Below are 25,350 nucleotides of genomic sequence, written 5' to 3'. Positions count from 1 at the left end.
TGAGAAAGCAGATTATTTCAGGACCTCTGGGGAAGATGGCGGGGTAGGAGGATCCTAGGCTTACCTCGTTGCTTGGATACAGCTAGATAGCATCCACATCAGTATAAATAACCGATAAAGCAGACTATTGAGAAGGAAAGGGGAGTGATAATACCTTAGCTCGAGGGGAAGCCAGTCAGGGAAAGGGTCTTGTTGGGTTGTCAGTTTTTTGGGTTTTTTGTTTTTCTTTCTTCTATATACAGGAGATTTTTAGCTTCTTATTGGGAGTTAGGGAAAAGAGGCAGGGGTCAAGGAGGACTTTGAAAGATGCAAGGGGAAAGGGACAGAGCAAGATGCTTGAGGAATTAATCCTGAGATGGGATTAAGAGGAGAGGGGGTGATAAGCCTTGGACAGGAATTAGGATGCCTACTGCCTCCTCGTAGGTGGCTTATATGTTTATATTGGATAGCAGCTCTCAGGGAAGTAGCAGGAAAGCTTTTTTGCTGCTAGAGTGAGAGGATTGAGATTAGTCTTTGGACCTGTTAAAGGACTGGGGTAGCCACTAGAGGGTGAGGTTATCAATCAGGTATAAAAGAACTTCTAAGGTATAAAAGAACTACAAGAGTGCAGCCAAAGAGGAAAATCATTCTTCACTGGCAGGCTGAAATGAGGAGAGGAGTGACAGACTGTGTTTTATATAAGGGTGATTCTTATGTAAGATTCAGTAGGAATTAAGGACAGGTGCAAAATTTTGAAATTTCAGAGGTTGAGTGGTTCTGCTTGGAGACCAGTTGCAAGGAATTGCATGCTTGAGGGTTGCTGTGGTGGAGTAGAACTAATAATTTATTTGTCCCTGCTTTGGATTGCTAAATTAGTTAATTGCATTTGGTTTTGTCTTTATCTTATGGAGGCTAAATGGATGCATAAAAGCTGTATCTGATAAACACTGCTTGGCCCTGTACTACTCCTACTATTACGATGTCTATTTTTCCCCACAAGAAGAGGATGTTCTTGTAGGTTTATCATTAGAAATTTTCATAATATGTGGTGTTGGTAATAATAGTAAAACTAATGTTCTTGTTTGTTTTTAGTGGTTACTGCAGCTTCTTTTCACACTAAAGACTCTACTAACAGAAAACCTTTAACCAAAAGTCAGCCCTGTTTGACATCCTTTAATTCTTTGGACATTACTTCCTCTAAAGCAAAGAAAGGAAAAGAGAAGGAAATTGCAAAACTAAAACGGCCCACAGCACTTAAAAAGGTAAACCAAAATCTGGGGATGTATATCTTACAAGGTAAATAAGGATTTAAATCTGTTTTGCAAAAGTAGTTGTGTTTCAGCCAACAGATTATTATGAGATAGTCATAGGCGTATATCTTTATGATGACTAGTTAATTGGAGGTTGGGGATATCGTCAGCATCACGATTATCTTTCTGTATTGAACAAGACCCTGGACGATGAATTTCTGTAAGGTTAAAAAAAAAAAAAGTTAAACATTTAGCATCCAAAAAATTGGACAGTAGGAATCAGAAGCTCTGGATTCTGGTACTAAATTATATAGTTTTAGGCAAACCTTTCTTACCCTTATCTTCTTCATCTGTAAGTTGGGATAATATCTGCTCTATTTAATTTAGTATCGTTAGGAGCAGAATGAGATAATCCATGTCCAAATAATTAAAAACTATAAAATGTAAATCTATTGTAACTGTAAGACCTGGTTTTCACACTTTTTATTTTATCCATTTTTGTGGCAACTCTAGTTTGTCAGTCAGGATTTAAAGGGGGAAACAGATGTGGTTTGATATCTGTAGCATTATTAGCATAATTGCCTTCCTTTATTTTGGATATAGTACTTCTTTCAACTAGTGTCTAAAATTACATTTACTTTTTTGCCAGTCAGTTTCTTTGTAGCCAGCTAAACATGTAGCCAACCAGACTCCTCATGTCCATTTGTAAGTGAACTATATCTGTGTAATAGTGAACATTTTCATCATTCAATACACTAAAGAGTGATCAGTAATTAAAGACCGGTAATGACTTTTAGGTTATTTTGAAAGAAAGAGAGGAAAAGAAGGGCCGTTTAACTGTGGACCACAACCTTTTGGGATCTGAGGAACCAGTAGAAATGCACTTAGATTTTATTGATGATTTGCCACAGGAGACTGTTTCCCAGGAAGGTAAGATCACCCCTTTCTCCCTTATCATGGAATGGTCCAGAGTATTTTAATTGATAAGCCATCACTAGTTATTATCCTGATTGCAGGATATGCTCCATATTTTATCTTACATTTCTTTATTTTTGAGGGTGGTTTCTTTTGAAGATTCTTTTGTAGGGAGATATTTAAAAGGGGGAAGGAGCAGGTGTTATATAGCAGGTTTGTGACATTTTTGAGGCTTAAGGCCTGGATTTGTTGTAAATACTAATAATTATGGTCTCATCATGCATCCTCTATAACTCATAGTTCTTTTCATTTTGTCTTCTTTTGTATTTAGAATACTAGTGGCTATTTTCTTCACAGGACTATTTTTCAGTGGATTGTTTTTGTTGATTTTCTTTCTTTCATGAATTAATACATATACCACAGTGAGTGAGTAGAGAATTACAAAGCCTCTTGTAGTTCAGAATTCAGTTGGTCAATAAGCTTCAGTCCCATATGATTTTAGGTAGGACCGAAGCAAACCTGCACATTCCTTCTGATATTTTTACTACTGTGGAAGAGAGATTTTAAGAGATACCTGCTAGATCCCTTTTTCTGTTGATATATGTGTATTCTGTTCTGCAACACATTTAAGTCAAGTTTTACACATATTAACTGGCAGTGTTCCATTGTGTTTAGAAAAGAGTTTGTTTCTAAAGATTGTTCAGCTAGGACATATTTAGTTGGGATTCCCCTTTACTCTCAACTAAATACCCTTTCCTTTGTATTTAGGTTTATCCATTTATTCAAAAATGGATAAATTTCGACATTCAGGTGTTTATTGAACACCTATCATGTGTACTTTAGTAACTGGGTTGGGGTTGGGAAGGTCAGGAAATGTAATAAATGTAATAAAGATGAAGAGTGGATTGGTCCTGCTACAAAAATCTTATCCTGGTAGGGAGACAAGAAGATACATATGTAACTTTGCTAATTAGTGGACTGCAATACAAATAATAACTCATTTCCTGAGTTTAGCTATTTAGGAAAGAAGCAGCAAATGAAGCAGTCCGGTCAAGAGATGGTATCTTAAAAAATGAGGCTGCCTGAGCACAGAAGCAAAGACCAAATGAGAGAGAAACCAGGGTGGTGTCTGAAGAAATCAGGAGGGGTGTGGAGAGAATGAGTGAGGTAGAATTCATCATTGCCAGCAGCAATGGGAATTTTTAGACAGTTAAGAAAAGTGAAGAAATAGAGATAAAGGAGATGGATGATATGATCTGGAAAGAGGTTCAGAAGTTATTACCTTTGTTCTTCAATTTAAATCCTCTAGAATACATGTTTTACATCATCTCTTATGTAGAGACTTATAGACTGTGCTTGTTTTTTAAGAGTATGTTTTAAGAGATAACAGGAAGACTTCATTTTTATAGAATGTGAGAGATGTTTGTGATATAAACAATGCCCAACTTGTCAGGTTCTGGAGCATTTGAAAGTTATACAAAAGACAACTGCCATTCTAAATAGTGTTGATCAATATATAGTCACTTTTCAGCATTTGAAGTTTGTAAATTTTTTCCCCTCACCGCACATCTCCACAGATGCTGGACTGAGCATGCCCAGTGATACTTCACTTTCTCCAGCAAGTCAGAACTCTCCATACTGTATGACACCTGTGTCACAAGGCTCTCCGGCTAGTTCTGGGATAGGCAGTCCGATGGCATCTTCAACAATAACCAAAATCCACAGCAAAAGATTTAGAGAGTAAGTTTTAATCTCATTATCCGAGGTTGAATAGTTTAAGTATCTTGATTGTAGCTCTGAATGCAGTATTGTCATTACGTGGTGGGTTGAGCGTACGAAACTTCAAAGATACTTAAGTTCTTTCAAATTTTTTTAATACCTAGTTTTCTTTAAAACATTTGGCTTCTGTCAGCTATCAGTGTTCATGTGAAATCTCTATTTTATAATTTTTTTTGTTCTGTTTTTTTGGGTTCTTTTGTTTATTATTAACATATAATATATTATTTATCTCAGGAGTACAGGTCTGTGATTCATCAGTCTTACACAATTCACAGCACTCACCGTAGTACTTACCCTCCCCAATGTCCATCACACAGCCACCCCATCCCTCCCACCCCCCTCCACTCCACAACCCTCAGTTTGTTTCCTGAGATTAATAAGAGTCTCTTATGGTTTGTCTCCCTCTCTGGTTTTGTCTTGTTTCATTTTCCCTCCCTTCCCCTATGATCCTCTGTCTTGGTTCTCAAATTCCTTGTATCAATGAGATCATATGAAACTTGTCTTTCTCTGATTGACTTACTTTGCTTAGCATAATACCCTCTAGTTCTATCCACGTCATTGCAAATGGCAAGATTTCATTTTCTGATGGCTGCATAATATTCCTGTGTGTGTGTGTGTGTGTGTGTGTGTGTGTGTGTGTGTGTGTGTGTATACAACACATCTTCTTTATCCATTCATCTGTCCGTGGACATCTAGGCTCTTTCCATAGTTTGGCTATTGTGGACATTGCTGCTATAAACATTGGGTTGCATGTGCCCCTTCGGGTCACTACATTTGTATTTTTGGGGTTAATACCTAGTAGTGCATTTGCTGGGTAATAGGGTAGCTCTATTTTCAATGTTTTGAGGAACCTCCATACTGTTTTCCAGAGTGGCTGCACCAGTTTGCATTCCTACCAAGGGTGTAGGAGGGTTCCCCTTTCTCCACACCCTCGCCAACATCTATTGTTTCCTGACTTGTTAATTTTAGCCATTCTGACTGGTGTGAGATGGTATCTCATTGAGGTTTTTGATTTGTATTTCCATGATGCCAAATGATGTTGAGCACTTTTTCATGTGTCTGTTGGCCATTTGGATGTCTTCTTTGGAAAAATGTCTGTTCGTGTCTTCTGCCCATTTCTTGATTGGATCATTTGTTCTTTGGGTGTTGAGTTTGGTAAGTTCTTTATAGATTTTGGATACTAGCCCTTTATCTGATAGGACATTTGCAAATATCTTCTCCCATTCTGTCGGTTATCTTTTGGTTTTGTTGACTGTTTCCTTTGCTGTGCAAAAGCTTTTTATCTTGATGAAGTCCCAATAGTTCATTCTTGCCCTTGCTTCCCTTGCCTTGGGCGATGTTTCTAGGAAAGAGATTGCTGCTTGTGTTCTCCTTTAGGACTTTGATGGATTCCTGTCTTACATTTAGGTCTTTCATCCGTTTTGAGTCTGTTTTTGTGTGTGGTGTAAGGAAATGGTCCAGTTTCATTCTTCTGCATGTGGCTGTCCAATTTTCCCAACACCATTTGTTGAAGAGACTGTCTTTTTTCCATTGGATATTCTTTTCTGCTTTGTAGAAGATGAGTTGACTGTAGAGTTAAGGGTCCATTTCTGGGCTCTCTATTCTGTTCCATTGATCTGTGTGTCTGTTTTTGTACCAGTACCCTACTGTCTTGATGATTACAGCTCTGTAATAGAGCTTGAAGTCCAGAATTGTGATGCCACCAGCTTTGCTTTGCTTTTTCAACATTCCTCTCGCTATTCGGGGTCTTTACTGGTTCCATACAAATTTTAGGATTATTTGTTCCATTTCTTTGAAAAAAGTTGATGGTATTTTGTTAGGGATTGCATTAAATGTCTAGATTGTTCTAGGTAGCGTAGACATTTTCACAATACTTGTTCTTCCAATCCATGAGCATGGAATGTTTTTCCATTTCTTTGTGTCTTCCTCAATTTCTCTCAGGAGTATTCTATAGTTTTCTGAGTACAGATCCTTTGCCTCTTTGGTTAGATTTATTCCTAGGTATCTTACGGTTTTGGGTGCAATTGTAAATGGGATCGACTCCTTAATTTCTCTTTCTTCTGTCTTATTGTTGGTGTACAGAAATGCAACTGATTTCTGTGCGTTGACTTTAAATCCTGCCTCTTCACTGAATTCCTTATGAGTTCTAGCAGTTTTGGGGTAGAGTCTTTTGGGTTTTCCACATAAAGTATCGTATCATCTGTAAGAAGTGAGAGTTTCACCACTTATTTGCTGATTTGGATGCCTTTTATTTCTTTTTGTTGTCTGATTGCTGACACTAGGACTTTTAGTACTATGTTGAACAGCAGTGGTGTTAGTGGACATCCCTGCCATGTTCCTGACCTTAGGGAAAAGCTCTCAGTTTTTCTCCATTGAGTATGATATTCGCTGTGGGTTTTTCATAGATGGCTTTTATGATACTGAGGTATGTACCCTCTATCCCTACACTGTGAAGAGTTTTAATCAAGAAAGGATGCCATACTTTGTCAAATGCTTTTTCTGCATCTATTGAGAGGATTATATGGTTCTTGTTCTTTCTTTTATTAATGTAATGTATCACATTGATTGATTTGCGGATGTTGAACCAGCCTTGCAGCCCAGGAATAAATCCCATTTGGTCGTGGTGAATAATCCTTTTAATGTACTCTTGGATCCTGTTGGCTAGTATTTTGGTAAGAATTTTTGCATCCATGTTCATCAGGGATATTGGTCTGGTAAATCTCCTTTTTGATGGGGTCTTTGTCTGGTTTTGGGATCAGGGTAATGCTGGCCTCATAAAATGAGTTTGGAAGTTTTCCTTTCATTTCTATTTTTTGGAATAGCTTCAGAAGCATAGGTATCAATTCTTCTTGAAATGTTTGGTAGAATTCCCCTGGAAAGCCATCTGGCCCTGGGCTCTTGTTTGTTGGGAGATTTTTGATTACTGCTTCAATTTCCTTAGTGGTTATAGATCTGTTCAGGTTTTCTGTTTCTTCCTGGTTCAGTTTTGGTAGTTTATAGGTCTCTAGGAATGCATCCATTTCTTTCAGATTATCTAATTTGCTGGAATATAGTTGCTCATATTATGTTCTTGTAATTGTTTGTATTTCTTTGGTGTTGGTTGTGATCATTCATGTTTTATTTATTTGGGTCCTTTTTTCTTTTTGATAAGTCTGGCGAGGGGTTTATCAATCTTAATTCTTTCACAGAACCATCTCCTAGTTTCATTGATCTGTTCTCTTCTTTTGGTTTCTATTTCATTGATTTCTGCTCTGATCTTTATTATTTCTCTTCTCCTGCTGGGTTTAGGCTTTATTTGCTATTCTTTCTCCAGCTCCTTTAGGTGTAGGGTTAGGTTGTGTATTTGAGACAAAAGTGCTTTGACCATAAATAGATTCTTTTTAGATCATGTTTATAACTAAATTTGGGAATTTGGCCTTACATCCTACGCACAGTGCCTTAATAAGGGGTTTTTCCTCCTCAAATGCTTTTGCTTTTTTGTTTATATTATTGGCCTTTCAGAAAAAGACCCCTCTCTAACCAATCTAAAACCCTGTTACATGAAGTGAACCTATTACATAAAACTGCTTGTTTTTCAGCAAATATTTCTAAGTTTTAAAATGCCTGTCAGTGAATAATATTGAACTAACAGTTATTGCTGTGAAGGATTTTAGGATTTTAACATTTGTGCGGATTTTACATTTAAAAATGACACATGAAATAATCCTGGGGTGAAAGTAAAATTGGTATGAATCCAAACCATATTGGTTTGTTCTGTTCCTTTTTTGTAATTGAAGTGTAGTAATACACAATATTATATTAGATTTAGGTGTACTATGTAGTGATTTGACATTCATATACATTATGAAATGATCACGATAAGTTTTAGTTACCATCTGTCACCATACAAAGTTATTAAAATATTTTTGACTTCTTTATTTTATAACTGGAAGTTTATACTTCTTAATCCCCTTCACCTATTTTACCTGTAACCCCACTCCCTTCCCATCTGGCAGCCACCATTTTTTTTCTCTCCATTTATGAGTCTGTTTCTGTTTTGTTCACTTACTTTGTTTTTTAGATTCCACATGTAAGTGAAATCATATGATATTTGTTTTTCTCTGATATATTTCACTTAGCATAACACCCTCTGCGTCCACCCATGTTGTTGCAAATGGCAAGATTTCATTCTTCTTTGTGGCTGAGTAATATGCCACACATAGTATATAATATTCCACACATAGCCACACCCCCATCTTCTTTATTTATTCTTTTATCTATGGACATTTAGGTAGCTTCCATATCTTGATTTATTATAAACAGTGCTGCAGCGAACATAGTGGTGCATATATCTTTTTGAATTCACGTTTTTGTATTCATCAGGTAAATGTCAGGAAATGGAATCGCTAGATTGTATGGTAGTTCTGTTTTCAGTTTTTTGAGGAACCTCTGTAGTGTTTTCCGTAGTGGCTACACCAGTTTACATTCCCACCAGTAGTACATGAGGGTTCCCTTTTCTCCATGTCCTCGCCAACACTATGTTGACTAAAAGTGGCAAGACTGAACATCTTTGTCTTGTTCCTCTAGCTGAGTATGGTATTAACTGTGGGTTTGTCATATATGGCCATTATTATGTTGAGTTATGTTCCCTGTGTACCTACTTTGTTGAGAATTTTTATGATAAATGGATGTTGAATTTTGTCAAATGTTTTTTCTGCATCTGTTGAGAAGATCATATGATTTTTATCCTTCATTTTGTTAATGTGTATGATGATTAATTTGTGGATATTGAATTATCTCTGCATCCCTGGAATAACTGCCATTTTGATCATGGTGTGTGATTCTTTTAACGTATTACTGAATTTGGTTTGCTAATATTTTGTTGAGGATTTTTGCATCTGTGTTCATCAGGAATATGGGCCTATAACTTTCTTTTTTGTAGTGTCTTTGTTTGGTTTTGGTATCAGGGTCTCATAAAATGAATTTGGTAGTGTTCCTTACTTTTATTTTTTGGAATAGTTTGAGAAGAATAGGTATTAACTCGTCTTTAAATGTGTGATAGCGGGGCACCTGGGTGGTTCAGTTGGTTAAGTGTCTGCTTTCAGTTCAGGTCATGATCCCAGGGTCCTGGGATCGATCCCTGCTTCGGGCTCCCTGCTCAGCAGGGAGTCTGCTTCTCCCTCTGCCTCTCCGCCCAGCTTGTATGCTATCTCTCTCGTTCCCTCTCTTTCTCAAATAAATAAAATCTTTAAAAAGAAATTAAAAAAAAAAATAAATGTGTGATAGAATTCATCTGTGAAGCTGTCTGGTCCTGGACTTCTGTTGGGATTTTTTGGATTATTGATTCTATTTTATTACTAGTAAACAGTGTTCACACTTTCTGTTTCTTAATGATTCAGTTTTGGAAGATTGTGTATTTCTAAGAATTTAACCATTTCTTCTCAGTTATCCAGTTTATTGATGTACAATTTTTCGTAGTAGTTCTTTGTATTTCTGTGGTGTCAGTTGTAACTTCTCTTTTATTTCTGATTTTGTTTATTTGGGTCCCCCCTTTTTTTTCTTGATGAGTCCGGCTTAAAGACTCATTATTGTCCTTTTTTTTTTTTAATTGAAGTATAGTTGACACACAACATTACATTAGTTTCGGGTGTGTATAACATAATGATTTGACAAGTCTGTATGTTACGTTTACTACAAGTTTACCACATACAATGCTATTACAGGATCATTGATTATATTATATTGATTATATTTCCTGTTATATTTCCTTTATCCCCATGACTTGTTCATTCCATTACTGAAAGCTTATATTTCCTCTTCTCTTCACCCATTGTGCCCATCTTCCCACCCTTTACGCCTTCATACCCATCAGTTCATTCTCAGTATTTGTGGTTGTTTTTTTTTTTTTTAATTTGTTCACTTGTTTTGTTTTTTAGATTATACATGTAAGTGAGTTTATATGGTAGTTTTTCTCTGACTTACTTAGCAAAATACCATCTAGGTCCATATAAATATTATTTATCAGAGTACGGTTCTTGGTTTCATTGATCTTTTCTGTTGTTTCTTTTTCAGTCTCTATTTTACTTAGTTCCTCTCTGACCTTTATTATTTACTTCCTTCTGCTCACTTTGGGCCTTACTCTTCTTTTTTTAGTTCCTTTATGTTTAAGGTTGGATTGTTTTTTGGAGATTTTTCTTGTTTCTTAGAGTAGGCCAGTATCACTATAAACTTGTCTCTTAGAACTGTTTTTGCTGTGTCCCACGGATTTTGGAAGTTGTGTTTCCATTTTCATTTGTCTCAAGATATTTTTTAATTCCTTCTTTGATTTCTTTGACCCATTGGTTGTTTATTTGCATGTTGTTTGGCCTCCTCGTGTTTGTGTTTTTTCCAGTTTTTTTTCCCCTTGTAATTGATTTCTGGTTTCATCCCATTGTAGTTGAAAAGATGCTTGATATGATTTCAGTCTTCAATCTCTCTATTGATGTAGGTGGGGTGTTATTATGTTACTGTCAGTTTCTACCTTTGTGTCTATAAATACTGCTTTGTATATTTAGGTGCTCCTATGTTGGGTATATAGATATTTATAATTGTTATATCCTCTTGTTAGATTGATCCCTTTATTATTATTTAATGTCCTTCTTTGTCTCTTGTACAGTCTTTGTTTTAAAGTCCATTTTGTCTGATGTAACTATTCCTACCCCAGCTTTCTTTTTGTTTCTGTGTGCATGGAATCTTTTTCCATCTCTTCACTTCGAGTCTGTATGTGTCTTAGGACTGAATTTAGCCTTTTTTTTTTTTTTCCTTAGAGTGCATAAGCAGTGGATGTGTGGTTGGGGGATGGGGGGAAGCAGAGGGAGAGAGAGACACAGAAATCATGACCTCAAGCTGAATCAAGGGTCGGATGCCTAACCGACTGAGCAACCTAGGCACCCCTGAATTGAGTCTCTGATAAGCAGCATTTTGATGGGTCTTGCTTTTTTATCCATTCAACCACCCTGAGTCTTTGATTATAATAGTTCTTCCATTTACACTTAAAGTAATTATTGGTAGGTATGTACTTACTGCCATTTTTCCCCGCCCTGCAGTGTTTTATGTTTTGACATCCTGCTTTATATCTTTATCTATCTCTTAACAAAATATTGTAGACATCATTGATTTTACTATTTTTGTTTTTAACCTTCATACTAACTTTTAAGTGGTTGATCTACACTACTTTTGCAGTATGTTTGCTTTTACCAGTGAGATTTTTTTCCTTTATAGTTTTCTTCTAGTTGTGGCTTTTTCTCTTCCACTTAAAGAAGTCCCTTTAGCATTTCTTATAAGGCCAGTTTAGTGTTGATGAGCTCCTTTAACTTTTGTCTTTAAACTCTTCATCTGTTTTTCAATTCTGAATGATGATCTTGCCAGGTAAATTTCTTGGTTGTAGGTTTTTTCCTTTCAGCACTTATATGGTGACATTCTCTTCTGCCTGCAAAGTTTCTGTTGAAAGATCAGCTGATAATTTTATGTATGTTCTCTTGTATGTAACTAGTTGCTTTTCTCTTGTTGCTTCTAAGATTATCTCCTTATCTTTAATTTTTGACATCTTAGTTATTACATGTCTTAGTGTAAGTCTTTTTGCATTAATCTTGTTCTTGGCTCCCTGTGCTTCCTGGAACTGGATGTCTGTTTTCTTTCCCCAGCTTAGGGAAGTTTTCTGCCATTATTTCCTCAAATAAGCTTTCTACTTCTTTCTCTCTTCTTTTCCCCTTATGGGACCCCTATAATGTAAATGTGAGTCTGCTTGATGTTGTCTCAGAGGTCTTAAACTATCCTCATTTTTTAAAGTTTTGTCTTCTTGCTGTTCAACTTGGGTGACGCTCACTACCCTGTCTTCCAGATCATTGATCATTCTTCTGCATCATCTAATGTGCTTTTGATTCCCTCTAGTATATTATTTTATCTTCTGCTCTGATGAGTTCTTTTTGATAGTTTGTATCTGTTTGTTGAAGTTCTCACTGTGTTCCTCCATTCTGCTTGAGTTTGGTGAACATCTTTATGACCATTACTTTGAACTCTTTATTAAGTAGTTTACTTATCTCCATTTCATTTCATTCTTTTCTCAGGTTTTGTCTTGTTCTTTCCTTCGAAACCTATTTCTCTGTCTTCTCATTTTTCCTGACTCTCTTTGTTTTTATGTATTAGATAGATGAACTATGTCTGAGTCTTGATGGAGTGACCTAATGTAGAAGGCATCCTGTGGGGCCTTGAAGTACAGTCTCCCCTGGTCCCCAGAACCAGGCACTTCAGGGGTGTCCCCCATGTGGACTACATGTGTCCTTCTGTTATGGCTGGGCTGTGACTGCTGGGTTCACACTGGTAGGTGGGTTTGGCCTCAGATGCAGCTGGCTGAAAGGCCCTGCAGTAATGGTTGGGGGCTTTTGGTGGTCGGGGCTGTAGCTGCTTTGGGAGGTGTCAGTCTGAGGCTCCCTGCTGCATGGCAGGGCAGGAGCTGCTTTGTGGGGATGCTGATCCCACTCAGGGTCACTTGCTGAGTATGGTGGGATGGGACTTGTTTTAGAGGGGGCCTTAAACCTGGCCTTGGCTGCCCACCAAGTCTGGTGGACTGGGAGCTGCTTTCAGGGACCATGGGATCTGGCTGAGACTACCTGCCAGGTGCAGTGGAGTGGGAGCCACTTTGAGGGGGATGCGTACGGGGCCCAGCATTGTTAAGTAGAGTGGGTCTACAGGGGCATGCTGAGGCAGGGCAAGTGGTATTAGCAAGGTAGAAGAAGAGTGTCAGAAATGGCTCCCACCAGTGCTTCTGTTCCAGGAAAATGTTCCCATAGATCCCTGCCCCTTCTGCACATGCCCTAAAGTTAGCAAATCTTCATGTGTGGCCCAGGCGCTTTTCAAAATGCTGCCTCTATGCTGGGTCTCAGAGCCAGTGAGTTTGTGCCTGTGCCCTTTAAGAGTAGAGTCTCAGTTTCTTTTAGCCCTCTAGCTCTCCTGGAGTTAAGCCCCATAGATTTTAAAAGCCAGCGTTTATGGGGCCTCATCTTCCTGATGCAGGTCCCCAGGGTGGGCATGCTTGATAGAGGGTTTGAACCCTTTGCTCCTTAGGAAGGATGGCCTCTGCGTTTGTAATATTCCTCCTGTTTGGGAGTCACTGAGCAGGGGGTGTGGATCCTGTCTAGAGCCCTTTTCTGCCTTTCCTACTTGTCTGGTATGGCTTTTTCTATCTTGAGTTGTGGAAGAGCTGTTTTTGCTATTTGTCACGTCATTCTCAGAGAGTTGTTCTGTATGATGTTGTAATTTTGGTATGTCTCTGGGAGATGAGCTTGGGATCTTACTGTTCTGCCATCTTGATCCTTCCATCCTGTTCCTTTTCTTTAATACTATTGTTTTTGAGCTAATTCTTTTTGTCTGGATTTGGGAAGTTAATTAAATGTCAGATAATAGATGTGGAGCAAAGGAAACACTTGGGGAGTAAAATGTTACATATGTATGAAATAAACAGCTTGAAAGAAAAACGGAATGAAGAAAACTGCATTTTTGATTTTCTATTTTCTAAGTGCAGTCTTTAATTTTGCATACTTTATTTTTCCTCAGTCTATATCTTCTCTTCTGAAGTGGTGTCACACTTATTTACTTATTTAAACACTACTTATTTAAATATTTTTCACATAAAGAAAAAAATTTTCCAAAACAATTTTTTTCCACTAAAGAAGGGCAGGCCTAGTATTTTTCTACTATATAATATAATTCAGAAGTGGAAATTTACTTGCCTGGTTAGTCTTAGATTAGAGATTATACCACATCTCCCTGTTAAGTACCTGTTTATAGTAGAGGTTAAGGATGAGAACTTGAAAAATAGAGTGTAGAGGGAGAAAGTAAACTTTGATGACTTCCTTATCCCTGCAGTTAAGTACTTTAGTGGCCTCACTCACTGCCTGTCTGTTCGTATTATAGCCATACATGATCTCACAAAGAGCCTCATTCATTTGCTTTGCTTGCTATAAGGGCATGTGACTTTTACCTCAAGGCTTCTTTGATTTTGGCTTTAATCTGATTACTGAGTTCGTCCTTCACAGCCACAGATTTTCATTGTTAGAGGAGCCGTTGAGGCCATCTTACCTAACTCCTTGTTTTTGTGGTTGAGGAAGCCAATTTCCCAGAGATGGTGACTTATCAGAGTGTGGAGAATGACTTGGTTGGTACGAGGGCATTCAGTTAGCTTCTGGGAAATTATATTTCTTTGCTACGAGAAGGATCGTTGGTATTTACTGGAGTGAAATAACTTTATATCTTTTTACCAGAAACATTATATCTCTTTTTATCAAATAACAGGCTCACATTTGATTTGTATCCTTAATAATTTAATAATTGGGGGAGTTTGGATAGTACTTATCTGAGGATAATCCAACCTTTCCATAAAAGCGAATTTGTTGTAATTCAGGAAAACGTCTCTTTTTCTAATTCTCAGTAGGATTTAAGAGATTTTAAAGAGTTGATTTTTCAATGAAAACCTCTTATTGGATATTTTTTTTCCCTAACATAATCTTATAATTGCAGGAAAGTAAATTAGGTTGGACTTACCTGTTTTGGGTTTCCTTTACAGATACTGTAATCAGGTTCTTTGTAAAGAGATTGATGAATGTGTGACTCTTCTTCTTCAAGAGCTTGTCAGTTTTCAGGAACGCATCTACCAAAAAGATCCTGTGAGAGCAAAAGCAAGGAGACGGCTGGTTATGGGCCTAAGGGAGGTTACTAAACATATGAAGTTAAATAAGATCAAGTGTGTTATAATTTCTCCAAATTGTGAAAAAATCCAGTCAAAAGGTATGAACATTTTACTTTTAAAGTGTTTTGATATTTATTTAGTATAATTGTAAGATATACAATGAATTTAAAAGTGAAAGCCGTATGTCTTTCTTTGCAGAGTTTAGGTATAAAACATAATATTGGACATGAGGAAAGAAAGTGAAATCTTTCATTACCTCAAATTAAGTAATAAAATTGAGATTGGACTGTAAAGAAATCCTAATCTGTGAACACTAGTGAAGGATTTAAGTTGGGCTATCCAAGTGAGCCACTTTGGGTAATTGGAGTAGACAGATGCAGAGGTAGCAGTAGTAGGCATATTCTCCACAGGGGAGAAATATCAATAAAAATAGTAATATATATTTGTGTTATTGCCACTTGGGCTGAGAGAATAAAGATATCAGCCACTGTTAACAGTTTTAATTCCTTTTTTAGTGAATGTATTGAAATTTGACTCCCACCAAACCAATCTCTATGGAGAGACAAAAACTGGTGTTGAAGAATTTTAAAATTTATTGGGAAGAAAGAAAATACATACGTGTGTGTGTGTGTGTGTGTGTGTGTGTGTGTGTGTGTGTGTGTGTATCCATCCATATCCATACATCATATAAATTCCAATAGGAAAATAAGTAGAATAGCAAAAGTGCCACAGGCATTCATAGAATCCTTTGCTGCTGTGTTTTACGCTTTAGCTTTTGGATGCTAAAATACTTCCATTTATATAAAGACAGACCTCAGCATGTGTTGACTTTCTCAGGTGGCCTGGATGAGGCTCTCTATAATGTTATAGCCATGGCACGGGAACAAGAAATTCCTTTTGTGTTTGCCCTTGGAAGAAAAGCTCTAGGACGCTGTGTGAACAAGCTGGTTCCTGTTAGCGTAGTGGGAATCTTCAACTACTTTGGTGCTGAGGTAAGACCTAAGAGGATACACTCCCTTGTCCCTCTTGTCCTCACCACCCCCCAGTACGTTTTCTGTTAACATGTGCCACTGTTCTTTTAAAGCATTTGAAGAAGTGAGATGACTGTCCCAAGAATGAGTGGACAATTTTTGAGTATTACATTTCCTGTTTTTAGTGCTAAAAACATTTATACAAGTTAATCCTACAGTATTTTGACTGTAAAGATTTTAGCTCCTGTTTTTCCCACAGTGCTTTTTTCTTCTGGGTTCAGTTTTATAATATGTGATAATTATTTAACTGCTGGGTAAAGATACTTGATATTATATGATATAAAATAATTTCTTCAGTGTATATATTGGCTATATTTTATACTACTTGGAGTCGAGAGAGAAGAAGGTCCTTTAATTATAGAGGATTTTCTTTTTGAAAATGGAATTCCTAACCAGTTGTCAAAATAATTCTGCACTCATGATACCTTTTTCTTCTTCTCCTGGTCTGCTAATACAAAGCTTTGCCCACAGGAGCTGATGATAATAAGTAATAATAATAACAATAGGCTGGTAATTAATAATTAGAATAAAAGTTATTTATCTCCAGTAATGCTTAGTAACTGATAACATTTTAAGACTCTTTTATGAAGTTGACTCTGAAGTATTTTGTGACACCATTCATGGACCATTTTACCTCTTTCCAGCCATACTATTTTTATTTATTTAAGTCTGTGTCCTTTCTTATCCAGTTACCATGTTTGCATACACCCATTTCCATTCAGGTTCTCTCCCACTACCCATGGAGTTATCTACCCACCTACTTTATGAGTATATACTCAATATTTCTGCTCCCACAGTAGCCTATGCTTTTCTTGGTTATAGGCATCATACTGCCTTGCTGTAGATTATGTGTTCTTTCCCTTTAACTATGAATTCCTTGAGGGCAGACCTCTTGCCTTTGTGTCCCTGACACCTTTCTCATTACTTGAGCATGAGCAGGTGATAAATGCTTGTTCGGTAAATTGTGTGGTATATGTATACCTGCTTGCTGTGTTAAACTATATGTGAGAATTTGGGTGGTAAGTACCTCTGTGGGGAAAAAAGGGTCATATATAAAGACACCTAATAAAAATTACTCCTTTTTTGTTCGTTGTTAGTTTGTGGAATAGGAGTGAGATTGAGGTCAGGAAAAGTGGACATGTTTGTTTTTCATATTGTATTGACTTCTTACTGAATTATATATACTGGATTATTTGCATGGCTTTATAAAATGCTTGCCAGTTTTGTTTGTACATTGTTTCACTTGTCCTGTCCTACTTTGAGATAGGTAAGTTATTGTTTAAACCAAAATACACTCTTAAAATTGGGAGTAAAGGAAATAGTGGTATATTATCAAGTATACCCATTTGCAGTAATGTGGTAGTACACCTAAGTTATTTTTACCATCTGCTAAAAGTAACCTTTGAATTAAACTTTCTCTCCTTACCCTGACATTAAGGTTTTTATTCACTGATAGCTTTTCTCTTAAATTTTCTTTTTTTCTCTTCTTTCTTATTTTTTAATTCCCAACTATTTCTGTGTTTTATTTAAATTGTAAAATGAATGTTAATCTCAATATCACACATCCATATGCCTATTTTCTTTTTGTTGGCTTCACTTAAATGCATAGTTCATTAAACATTGCAAACAAGTATTTAGGAAGTCTGTTACATATAACACATAGGAGCTGTTTTTACCAGAATCCATTATTCCTTCTTTTTAAAAATAAGTAAATCCTGAGTATATTTTGATACTACTAGTAGTGTTAGCATCCTTAAAATCATTGCAGTTGGCAACAGATTTATTGTACCTACTACCTTAATCAGTTTAAACTGAAGCTGGTAAAGCATGCTACTTATGTTTTTCCTTCTTAGGGACGTATTTTCAGGGACATATTATTCCATAGCAATATGACACTTTTTGCCATGCATTCATCCAGTTATGGTTTAAACTTTTTTTTTTAGATTTTTTTTTTTTTTGACAGAGAGTGAGACAGCGAGAGAGGGAGCACAAGCAGGGGGAGTGAGAAAGGGAGAAGCAGGCCCCCCGCTGAGCAGAGAGCCCGATGTGGGACTCGATCCCAGGACCCTGGGATCACGACCCGAGCCGAAGGCAGACACTTAACAACTGAGCCACCCAGGCGTCCTAGTTATGGTTTAAACTTAAATGACAGTGCCTTGGTAGGAGGAAAAAAACTGTACTGTACTTTTCTTCCCATTGTCTGAAAGCATAATTTAATATATAATACTAAACATATTCTTAGGAATGTTCAGGTCTGACATCTGACATTTTTTATTTAATGTGTGGGTGTGTTGCATTGTGATACTAAATTAAGACATTAAACGGAAGTAGAAAGTTGTTCAATTATGATGTAAGAATCACAAGTTATTATTTGATTGTCTTTTCTAGTGGCTGTGGAAACTTCAGTTTTCTTTGGAGTTTTTTACAGGTCATAATTGTTGAAGTTCAACTTCAGTGCTATATGAATTTTGCCATTTTATTAACGTGTATAGTCCACTCACCATTTTGCTGGAATTACTAAGTGCCATTCATGTTCATTTTGTTTCACTGATGGAGGAACTTCTGATTATTTAGCTCTACATTCTTCTTCAGGCTCTTTATTCTGTTTTTGTAATTTGCATTTGTCCCAATACCTTTGGTTTGTCCTTCTTATAAGTTTTTCATGTTTTCAGCTAGCCATCCCATCACTGACTTCTTTTGATCTTCTTCAAGCTCTTCCAATAAGCACACATCCAGGGAACTTTTAATTCTTCTGTAGGCTGCCGTCTTCTTCTATAAACTTCGACATCACACTGCATACGCTCATTCCCTTATATTCTAATCCATATAAGGATTCTTGACTGCTCCTCAGACAAGCCTTGTACTTTCTTAAGTCTATACCTGTATTTATTGTTTTGCATGTTTGGCTAAGAATGCAGAATCTCCATCCTTCAAAATTGTATCTATTTTTCAAGGCCTATGTCAGAGGTAATAGTACTTTGGAAATTCTTCAGCGATGCTCAGCAGTTAGATTTGATGTTTCTTCCAAAAGCCAAAACATTTTGTACATCTCAAGGCATTTAAGATAAGGTACCTTGAATCATTGGTGTCTCCTATCTTTCAGTCACATGGAAGATGTGCTTCTTCTCTCTTTCCTTAAGAGCAGAGTGGTGTTCCAGTGGTCTCTGTACTCACTGTAGTGCCAGAGACTGAAGGGGGCAGTTGTTGAATTGATAAACTTGGCAAGAACTTTCAGTATATCACAGCTAATGACTAGTATTGAATCAGGAAATTTCCTCAGACTTGTGAGAATTACATAAACAATATCTGTAAGTTACAGAGTATTTTATAATGTTCTGCAGTGTGCATACCATTTGGATTTTGTGCTGATTGAAAGTGTGTCTGATCCTGAAACAGTAGAGAGACTTATTGTTAATTGTAGGAATAAAAAGAGTACCCCCAAAATGGACTAATCAAAATCTCTCTCTAGAGTCTGTTTAATCAGTTGGTAGAGCTCACTGAGGAAGCCAGGAAAGCATATAAAGAGATGGTTGCGGCAATGGAACAAGAGCAGGCGGAGGAAGCCTTGAAGAACGTGAAAAAGGCGCCACACCACATGGGGCACTCTCGGAACCCCTCTGCAGCAAGCGCCATTTCTTTCTGCAGTGTCATTTCTGAACCCATTTCTGAAGTAAATGAAAAGGAATATGGTAAGTTGGTGTATATGGTATATGGTGTATATCAGATGTTTTAAACGTTGAAACCATCTAAGTGATTAAACTCATTTTGAAAATGATTTTTCACACTACCTTTTTATCTCATTGATTATTCACATTTTGGTCTGAATTTTGGTTTGAAAATTGCATTAAGCATGTCCATTAAAAATTAGGAGACTGTTTGGAGCTGAGACTTGCTATATGAGTCTCTGTAATTTAGTCACATTTCCAGAATCCCCAAAGGAATTTAAAAAGCAAAAGGTACCATACTTGTGACCTTTAACTAAGTAAATTCTAGGAAGTTTCATTCTAATACTTTATACTGAATTGTTGAAGTTTTGATTTACTCAGTAAACAAAAGACCTGAATATTATGGAATATAAGCTTATAAAATCTAGACATATGACATTTAAGTTAAATTTGATAGTAGTCAAAAAGAAACAGACTAAAACCCAGCATTTGTGTGTGTTAAAGAACAAAAATTCACCTGAGTAAATGTAAAGATCTAATTGGCTTTCTTAGATATTTATGCACCGGGGCAACATCTCTTCTAGCAAGTAGCGGGGACCTCTGAGGAATTGCATGAAATGGAAGGCTTATATAGGAAAGAGGGTGGGGCAAGGAAATTATTAGCAAAAGAAAGAAAGGATGGTTCCTGGCCAGGTCACCTTCCTTTAGGGAGACAGGCAAGGGGTCTTATTAGTGGATTGTCTCATCTTCCTTTTGGGGGTGGAAGGGGCCCTTGTGACAGATTACCTCATTGGCACCGACCAGAAAACTCTTCAAACTTAGATTTCTGAGGGAGGTTGAAACTGTGATTAGGTTAGATCTTAAGCTCTGGTTTGGTGATTTGGCCTCAGTGATGCCGTTTTGGGCCTGTGGTTTTCTTTTTAACGTGTGTAATGTTTAAAATAACATTATTTACTGTACTCTATGTCTTAGGGGTGTCCTTGCTTTTTTTCCACAATACTTTGAACTCTTAAGTTCTCCAGTTTTCATGATGTGGTTTCTGGTTCGCTTCCCCTATTTTTTCTTTTAAAAAATAGGATAGCCGCCTCCTTCAACTTAGCTCCAGTTTCTTCCTTCTTCTTCTTCTTTTTTTTAAATCTATCTGGGAGTTTATTGAATAGCTTGTTGCCAACTAAAATTTAACTTGTAGAAAAATGAGTCCTCATGTTTTCCCTTTTTTTCCTTCACACTCCCTTTCCTAGTCTCCCTTGTCTGTGATTGTAGTTAAATGTTTGGAATGCTTTGACAAAGCTCTAGGCCAGAGACAATGAACAAGTTACTCTGGGGCTTTAGGAAACTGCAGATCAAGGATAAGTGTTTTTTTTTTAAAGATTTTATTTATTTATTTGATAGAGAGAGAGACAGCGAGAGAGGGAACACAAGCAGGAGGAGTGGGAGAGGGAGAAACGGGCTTCCCGATGAGCAGGGAGCCCAATGTGGGGCTCGATCCCAGGACCCTGCCCCCATGACCAGAGACTAAGGCTGACGCTTAACAACTGAGCCACCCAGGTGCCCCAGGGATAAGTGTTACTGGCTTAGAGGCATACACCTTTTTTGGTTGAAGTGCCTCTAGTTGAAAATAAGATAAAGTGCCAACTTTGTAAATGAGATCAGTTCTCTCTATATAATGATAATGCAGATCTCAGAAGCAAACTTCAAGGTAAATTCATAAAGCTGTGGGTTTGAGCAAATGACTGTGATCTTCCTTTGGGCACAGGAAAAGAAAAGTTATGAAAAGAACCTCTCAAAGACTTAGGAGATGTTTTCAAAAGGCACCAAATATAAAGTGTTCAAAGATTGAAGCTTTAGCTTTCTCACACACACTGCGTGGGGGACTGAGAAATAATTGATTAATTTCTGGGCCTCAGATTTCTCTTTAGTGAAATGAGGGTTCATCTAGGTCATCAAAGGTTCCACTCAAAGCTAAAATTCTATGAGCTGTTAAATAACAAAATTCAACCAAGTGTATTTGATGATCTAGTTAGCTTTATTGAATGATTCATGAATTGGGCAGCCACCATCTAGCGAGTAGAGAGGCAGTCTGAAGACTTTTACAAAGTGGAAGGTTTTTATGGGGGTGGGGTGGCAAGGCAAGCAAGAAAGTTGCTAGGAAAAGAAAAAGATTGTTCCAGAGGAGACTGTTTGCTAAGGGAAAAAGCAAGGGGTCTTATGCAGATTACCTCACCTTTCTTTGGAGGATGGAGAAGACCCAGGTGACAGACTCATTGGTGCTGATGGAAAGAAAAATTTCCTGACTGACCAATTAAGGCCACATTTCTAGGGGAGTTTGAAACTGCAATTGGATTGGGGATTAAGCTCCAGTTTGGGAACTCAGTCTAAGTGACACCATTTTGGACCTGTGGTTGTCTTTTTTTTTTTTTTAATCTGGTAGAGCTAATGGTTGAATCCTAAGGAAGGATTTAGATGGAATCTTTAAAATTCTGACCTGATGAGCTGATTTATGAGGACAACAACAAAATGAGTGGAAGGAGTCACAAATAACATTGAGAAGAAAGCATGAAGTCATTCTTTGTGTATCGGATGCATTCAGCAACAAACATAAAACCACTAATGTGGCCTAAGAAATCAGGATATTTAATTATTTCACAATATCCTCAAAGTCCCTAGCTCTTTCCTTCTTTCTGTTCTTCCATTTGCAGTCTGTGGCTTTCTATTCTTGTGCCATCATCTCATGTTCATAAGTAGCTGCTGTGGCTCTGGCATTAGTAGTCAAAAGCAGGAGGTTCAGGCAGTGAGTTCCTTTTATCAGTGAAGGAAACAATTTTCAGAAGACTTCTCCTTTTGTTCATTTAGCCAGAACTGATCTTATGACTCCTTTTAGCTGCAAGGGAGGTGGGCAAGGGAATATTTGGCAAAGGAGCAATGGGATAACCATGATAGTCTAAGAACTATTTTAATTCATCCTCCAGGACTGGACTCAAGTTCGTTCCAAGTTTGGGGGTTCTGTTATCCAGGAAGAAAATGGGGAATGACTGTTGGATAGACAACAAACAGCATCTTCCATGTCATCCTGATGCAGGATTCTTAAAATGTTTTTCTCCCCATAGTTTAAAGGAAAAACAAAGCTGGGAAAAGAATGCTAATCATTGGCAGAATAGAAAACCTCCTGTGATAGTCCAGTCTTACTGTCTTTTGTATACCCCTTGTTTTCTTCACTTATGTTTTCCTTCCACCTGTGCTGAGTCTCAGTTCTATCATACTTATTACATGAAACAAATAGTCTTGAACATAAATTCCTACTAAGTTGTAAGTTCTTTGAGGTAGGAACTTGGCATGTAATGGGCACTTGATACATAGTAATAATATCTCACTGAATTCATACTATGTGCAAGGCACTTCTCTAAGCATTTCACATTTATTAATACATTCGATTGTGTGAGCAACCCTATGAGACAAGAAATATTGTACTGCAGGGGCACCTGGGTGGCTCAGTTGGTTAAGCATCCGACTCGATTTCAGCTCAGGTCATGATCTCAGGGTCCTGAGATCGAGCCACGGGGCAGGCTCCGTGCTGAATGGGGAGTCTGCTTGAGATTCTCTGTCTCCCTCTCCCCCTCCCACGCCCACTCTCTCTTTCTCTCTCTCTCTCAAATAAATAAATAATTAAAAAAAATAAAAAAAATACTGTACTACATTTCATAGATGAGGAGCCTAAGATGAAGAGAGGTAATTAACTTGTCAGTGCACACACCTGGTAAATCTGACTCTAGAATCTGCATTCTTAGCCAGTGTGATTGTTTCCCTGTCTGTTGAATAAGTTCTTAGTAGGACAGTGTAGTAGCTTTTCAGTAATCACTTATGAGGGGAGGACAACCTCATTGTGTAGTCCGTCCATCCTGAATTTCCCGCTTATTCTCTGCCACTAGTTTGTTCTGTAGTTTCTTGAACTCATTTGCTTGTTCTGTCTATAACTAAAGATGGACAGCTTCTGTTTGTACTGACTGAAAGGAGAAATACACACACCTCATCCTCTAAGAAATCCTCTAGTGATTTGACAGTTTAAAAGACAATTTCACAAAGACCCAATAAACGAAAGAGGAAAGCATAGAAGGGATTAACGTTAAAGAAGAGCTCTATTGAATAAATTATGCTACAATAAACAGAAGCAGGGTAGGTGTGAATCAGTACCATTTCTAGGTTTGTTGAGAACTTTGGTTCTTCCTTTAACTTGCTTCCTGGTTCCTTCATCAGAAGTGGACTTCTAGAGGTTCTGTTCAGGATTTAGACTGTCCTCCTCACCATCCCAATCAGATTTCTTCTGTCCCTTAGAGAAAGATGGCACTTTCGTACTCTTCTGTTTCTCCATGTTGTATGCATGTGTTTGTGTGCTCATCAGCTGTTGATCAAACATCATCTATTACTTTAAAGTGGGAGCCTAGACCCTCCCTCCCCAGTAGATACGTGACCTTGGTGGCTTTTTGATTATTGTGACAAGTCTCTTGGTGGCAAGCAGAGTCCTTTGCTTCTGCTTTTGAAGTCATATCTCCCTTTCCTTTCCCAAGGACCCATGTGGGCTTTCAGCTCACCTACCCAAGTAGATGAAGGCCTAAGGTTGATTCTGGAGAGAGATCAGCCTGACTTAGTATCCTGACCTTCTTCCTCTTTCCTGTTTGTTGACCCATCAACAAGGGGAGTTGGAACTTTCTCCAGGACCCCAAGTGAATTCTTACACTTTTGAAGGAGGATAAAAACTGTTGGAAGGAAATACAAATGTACGCATAAAATTAAAAATATATATATGCCCTTTTAAAGTTTTTTAGGGAGGGGCATAATTAAATATATGTGTGGTATTTTTCATTTAATAGGCTTTTTTGCCTCCAGCACTTACTCTGTGCCAATCATGGGGACACAGATGAGCAGGAATGAGGATAAGGAGGGAAGAAGGGGGCAGCACAGCAAACACAAAACAAGTGCTTTTGAACTATATATGCCAAAAGTGCTATGGGAATTCATGTGAGTGGAAAGTCAGGAAAGACTTCATAAGGAATTGACATTTAAGGATGGTCATCTAGGATGGGTGGGAGTCTGAAGGGTAAAGGAGGAAAACACATCTCATGGAAAGAACAGCTTATGCAAAGCGAGGAATTATAAATAGAAAGGTTATGACTTGTGGGAGCAATGAGAATTCAGACTGACCCCAAGCATAGAGTGCATGGCTGGAGGTTGTAAATGAATGAGTTGGGAAAGATAGGTGAGGGTGACATCATGGAGGGCTTTGGCTATGCCAAGCTGAGGTATTTGGATCTTGTCCTAAGGTAATAGAAAGCCCATTAGACAGTGATGTGACCAATTCACAAATCCAATTAGGAATATATGTAGATGTATAGCAAGATAAAGAAGGCTTGAGCTAAGACAGTAGTGACCAAATTTAGTAGTTTTGGAGCTAGAAGTGACATATAAGTTCAGTTGAATAAGTAAGGGAGAAATATAGGGTCAATGAGTACTATAAGTTTTCTTTTGCTTTGAGGCTACAAAAATGATAATGTTATCAACTAAGAATGAAAATATAGGAGGAGGAGTAGATTTTTTTTTTCATGAGGTAGGAGACTGGAAACAACTTATTTCAAACTTGAAGTAACTGCAGGAAAGAAAGGTTTTTTTCCAAACCATGTGCCCTGACTTCAAGTGCCCAAAATATGGTTTTTATCAGTGAATAGTTGATAGGTGACATTCAAGTTGATATATTAAAAAAAATACTATGTAAGCATTTCATAGATGAGCCTAAGATGAAGAGAGGTTACTAACTTGTCAGTGCACACACCTGGTATGAGTAGACTTGCTTTATCACTACAGCTTGATCATCATACTTGCAAACTGCAGGTAGCAGCTATAATGCAAATAGAAGGGGGTGTTATTTTTTTTAGCATATGTGCTGCCGAAGCGAGCACATGTTATTTTTTTTTTTAAAGGCAAAAATAAATAAATGGGACTACATCAAACTAAGAAGCTTCTGCACAGCAGAGGGAATC

General features: G+C 37.5%; 1 protein-coding gene across 1 annotated transcript in view; it reads left to right on the top strand.

The window, feature by feature from the left end:
- SECISBP2L (SECIS binding protein 2 like) overlaps positions 1-25,350 on the top strand; it is a 58,418-nt gene that overhangs the window by 30,296 nt on the left and 2,772 nt on the right. The window contains exons 12-17 of the mRNA XM_027570209.2: positions 1,072-1,241; positions 2,027-2,159; positions 3,722-3,884; positions 14,503-14,723; positions 15,463-15,617; positions 19,126-19,345. Of these exons, the coding sequence (XP_027426010.2) occupies positions 1,072-1,241; positions 2,027-2,159; positions 3,722-3,884; positions 14,503-14,723; positions 15,463-15,617; positions 19,126-19,345 (1,062 nt within the window). The remainder of the gene's footprint in view (positions 1-1,071; positions 1,242-2,026; positions 2,160-3,721; positions 3,885-14,502; positions 14,724-15,462; positions 15,618-19,125; positions 19,346-25,350) is intronic.

Source organism: Zalophus californianus, chromosome 6 (assembly GCF_009762305.2).
Source record: "Zalophus californianus isolate mZalCal1 chromosome 6, mZalCal1.pri.v2, whole genome shotgun sequence".
NCBI lineage: Eukaryota > Metazoa > Chordata > Mammalia > Carnivora > Otariidae > Zalophus > Zalophus californianus.
Note: the sequence above shows the minus strand (reverse complement) of the source record. Positions and strands in the feature narration are given on the sequence as shown.